The sequence below is a fragment of the Portunus trituberculatus genome, chromosome 8 (genome assembly GCF_017591435.1).
Source record: "Portunus trituberculatus isolate SZX2019 chromosome 8, ASM1759143v1, whole genome shotgun sequence".
Lineage (NCBI taxonomy): Eukaryota > Metazoa > Arthropoda > Malacostraca > Decapoda > Portunidae > Portunus > Portunus trituberculatus.
In genome coordinates this window covers 815,001-819,479 of record NC_059262.1, presented here as the reverse complement: position 1 = coordinate 819,479, position 4,479 = coordinate 815,001, and the positions used below count along the sequence as shown (strand labels likewise).

The window sequence follows — 4,479 nt, the reverse complement described above, 5'->3', positions numbered from 1 at the left end:
CTCTCTCTCTCTCTCTCTCTCTCTCTCTCTCTCTCTCTCTCTCTCTCTCTCTCAGGTGACGCTGGTAACACACCTGAGGTTGCGTCGCTTATCCTCCCACGTGCCCCTTCTAAGTTACGCCGTGGAGGACTCACCTGATGAACTGTTTGTGGGTGAGTCACTGCCCTGTAATGAGACACGCTCTGCTCTCTCTCCACCATGTTTTTCAAGGTCGTATGATTGAATAACCGGGTTTCAAAGAGTGCTTGTCCTATTAGTAATATAGTAATGTTGTTAATCTGCCACTAAGACCATAAAAACATACTTAAAAACCTACAAACTTGCTATAAACATATTATGAAATGCTCTGTTCTCTCACCACAACTGCTTTCTAAGGCCACAGTGATGCATAACCGGTTCCCAAGAGTGCTTTTCCTGTAAGCAATGTAGAAAAGCTGTTAAACAGAAACCGCAGATGCACCCTTAAAACCCTGTCCAATTTGCTATAAACTCATTCTGAAACGCTCTGCTCTCTTACCACTACTGTTTTCCAAGGTCGCAGAGTCAATTACCTGGAATCCCTAGAGTATTTCTCCTGTTAGTAATTTAGAAGTGCTGTTAATCTGCCACTAGAATCATAAAAAAACATCCTTAAAATCCTGTGAACTTGCTATAAACGTATTCTAAATTGCTCTGCTCTCTCATCACCACTGTTTCTAAGGCCAAAAAATAACAAACTGCGTTCTCAAGAGTGTTTCTCCTGTTAACAATGCAGAAACGTAATGAGTCTGTCACTAGAACCGTAAAAACACTTTTAAAGAAACTTATAACTTCACAGCTATTTTCAAAGGCCACAGAGACAAATACACTTGTTCCAATGACTATTTATCCTGTAAATAATGAAGAAATCTAGCTAATCTATCACTAAAACCATAAAAACACACTTCTGATCCTTTTAAACATTCATAAACCCACATAAGGCATTCTGATCCCCTTTCGCCGCCTCAGAGCTGGTGCCGAAGAAGGGGACGCTGTGTGTGCGGTGCTGCGGAGGGCTGGTTTTCAAGTCCTTCCAGTTTGAGGCGCGGAAGTACGAGTGGCAGCATGTGTGTGTGTCTCTGGATCTGGAAGGGGATGTGCTGCGGGTCATGCTGGATGGAGTGGTGAGTGCTGGTGTGTGCTGAAAGAGAGAGAGAGAGAGAGAGAGAGAGAGAGAGAGAGAGAGAGAGAGAGAGAGAGAGAGAGAGAGAGAGAGAGAGAGAGAGAGAGTGGTAGGTTCATGTGTGTTTTTTTTCCTGTTTATTTGTTTGTGTAGTGTTTGTTTTTGTGAGTTTGTGTTTGCTTACCTTTTAAGATTCAAGCAAGTGTTCTCTTAATGTCTTTTTATTTATTTATTTACTTTTCTTTATATAGTGTTCTTTATTATGTAAGAGGGGAAAGCTGGCCAAGGACAACAAAAAAAAAAAAAAAAATAGACCCACTTAGATGCCAGCCCCCAGCAGGTCCCATAGCGTTAGCCAAAAGACAGGGACACATGTCTTGAAACCTCCCTCTTAAATTTAGTCAAGTCATAGGAAGCTGGAAACACAGAAGCAGGCAGGGAGTTCCAGAGAGTGCCAGAGAAAGGTATGAATGGTTGAGAGTACTGGTTAACTCCTGCATTAGAAAGGCGCCGTGGTGCAGTGGATCCGTGCGTGCTTTGGGATCCGAGGGGTCTCCAAGTGCACTGGTTCGAATCCTGTCTACGGTCTGAGTGTAGGTTGGGCTTCCTCACTCGGGGCAACGGTTTTCTAGGGGTGGCCTTTGAAATAGGAGGTACCCTTAATAAGTATCCCCTTTAGCCCATAAATTCCCGTGAAAAGCCCACATGGTATAAAAAAAATTACAAAAAAAATAGCGGTGAGAGGAAGAAGAAAGCCTTGTGCAGTGTGTGGTTGTGTTACATTACTACTCTTTCAAATATACGCTATTTTTTTTTTTTTTACTTTTCTTTCTTTTTTTTCCTCTATATCTACCATGTTTTTTTATTTATTTATTTATCTTTCTTTATGTAATGTTTGTTCGTGTATTTGTGTTATATTAGCCTTTTAGAATTCATGCACCTTTTTTTTCATTATTCTTCTACGTTTTTTTTTTTCTTTTATTGATTTATTTTTCCTTATGTAGTATGTGTATGTTGGACTCAGCTTTTTAAATTCAAGTACTTTCTTTCGTTTTTATTGTATTTCTTTTTCTCACACCTATCATGTCTTCTTATTGAATCTCCTTTTACTTAATATCACGGTCTATAGCGCCTGTAGGTACATTTGAAGAGTGTGGGAAGCGCAGGCAATTTTCTTTATAGTGGTACCGATGTTAGGGCTCATATCACCACCCAAGCGCATCTTTTGTGTGAGGCAATTACATCTTCACCTAGAACCTGGGTATCATGGTAACAAGTAGCTAACTTTAAACCACTCGACAAACGACAAAGTTTCAAGGCAGCACGTGGTGGGATTCGAACCTACGCATGGACGTCTGCCTGATCTCACGTTCACCACCTTATCCACTATTCCACCTTGTAGTGTTCGTTCGTGTGTTTGTTACATTACCCTTTTTAAATTCAAGCCAGTCTTCTTTTTGCTTCATAATTTCTCTATATATACCACTGAAACCACAAAAAACACGCTTAACATATCCAAACACCCACAAACACACTCACACACTCACACACCCACAGGAACACACCACAAGCCTCGGAGAAGCGAAGAGAAGAGCTACTGACGAAGGCACACTACTGGAAGTGGCTGGCGGAGGGCGGCTGGTGGTGGGACAGAAGCTTCACTCCCTTGACGGTGACTTCATGTTCCTGGAGACCCTAGACGGGGAGGTGGGGGAATGGAAAATATACCCTGAGGCCCTTCCAGGAGACACAATGTTGATATTTAGCACCTGCCACGACGCTCCTAGCCTCCCCATGCCCTTGTACGACCTTCAAGACGGCCGCTTAGAAGTTGTCGGGGAAGCCAGCACCAGCAACGTGTCCCTAAAGGCTCTGTGTGATAAGGAAACTAGGGAATTTTATCTGTTTTTCCCCGTTTGGATGACCTATATAGAAGCGAGACGATGGTGCAGGAAGCTTAAAGGATCTGTAGCGCTCCCTAAGGACTCTGAAACCAATGCCCTCTTGGTGGATAGGTTCATAAGACACCGAGACACCTGTGCGCAGACCTGGACGCATTTGTTTTGGGTAGACGCTGAAGGAGAGGGTAAAGAAGGCCCGTGGAGGACTACTGAAGGGGAGCTGCTGTCCTTCACCCCCTTCCTGCAGGAGGATTCAGCGGGGCAAGAAGATGTCCAGTGTGCTGCGGCGGTGTCCCATAACAGGTGAGAGAGGGAGAGAAGAGGGAGGGAAGTCAAAATAGCTTTTCTTTATGTTTGGTTTTATTTCTCTTTTACTGCCTCTCATCTCCCAGTCTCTCCTCCTTGATTCCTCCTCTTCCTCCTCCTCCTCCTCCTCTACCTTCTTGGCTTCTTACAGCTTTCCTTGTTTTCTATAGTGACCTGTGTCAAATCCACCCAATCTTTTTATATAAATCACCCTTCAGACTTTTCATTTTCTTCAGCACACTCACCAACGCCACCGTTTTCTTTCAACTGAATGAGTAATCCCCCCCCGGGACCGTCCCACAGAAAGAAATGGGCTGTCAGTCCTTGCCAGATGGAGACCTGCGTGCTCTGTGCCTTCAACATCCACCCGGAGATAAGGCTGTATGGTCTCTGCGATCACTCCTCCCTGGACCGCCTCTTCTCCTTCCGCGACCACCCGAAATATGAACTAATTTTCGAGGGCGTCTCCCATGTGGTCTTGGCTGCTCAGAACGGGTCGTGGGTGATGCGCAGTCGCCTCTACCTGTCCCTGAAGGCTGTGATGGTGACGCAGTACGAGGGGCAGGATCCTGTTGGTGTGCGCACGTGGGTTGTTGAAGGCGACAGATGCAGGGAGAAGGAGGTAAGGAAGAGAAATGAGAGAAAACGGACGTGAATTTAACTGGATGGAAGAAAATGAGAGGTTTGAAGGATTCACTAAAACGAAATGGGTATAAAAGTGACAAAGTGGAGTGAGGATGAAAGAGAAATGAGAGAAAAGGAATTGAGACGGATGAGTACAAGTGAAGGGAGTGAGGATGAAGGAGAATTGAGACGGATGAGTACAGGTGAAGGGAGTGAGGATGAAAGAGAATTGAGACGGATGAGTACAGGAGAAGGGGCGAGGAAAGTGAAGGAGGGTGAAGTAAGGTGTGAGGTGTTTTATTAAGGAAAGCCATGATGTTTGATATCAAAAGAAATGGGAAGGAAATGAAAAAAAAAAAAGGAGATAGGAATGGAATGAAGGAGAGAATTGGATAGGGAGATGAGGAAAAATGACTTAGATAAATATAGAAGGAGGAAAAGAAAAACTATGATGAAAGACTTGTAGGAATGAAAGAGATGGATTTGCTACACCACCAACACCACCAC

The 4,479-nt window shown here is 44.1% G+C and overlaps 1 protein-coding gene across 1 annotated transcript in view; it reads left to right on the top strand.

Annotated features, from left to right (window-relative positions):
- The first annotated feature begins 748 nt into the window (after nucleotides 1-748).
- The window catches only part of LOC123499793, an 11,032-nt gene continuing 7,301 nt past the window's right edge, over nucleotides 749-4,479 (top strand). Inside the window, exons 1-4 of the mRNA XM_045248284.1 lie at nucleotides 749-758; nucleotides 988-1,142; nucleotides 2,699-3,345; nucleotides 3,652-3,970. Of these exons, the coding sequence (XP_045104219.1) occupies nucleotides 749-758; nucleotides 988-1,142; nucleotides 2,699-3,345; nucleotides 3,652-3,970 (1,131 nt within the window). The remainder of the gene's footprint in view (nucleotides 759-987; nucleotides 1,143-2,698; nucleotides 3,346-3,651; nucleotides 3,971-4,479) is intronic.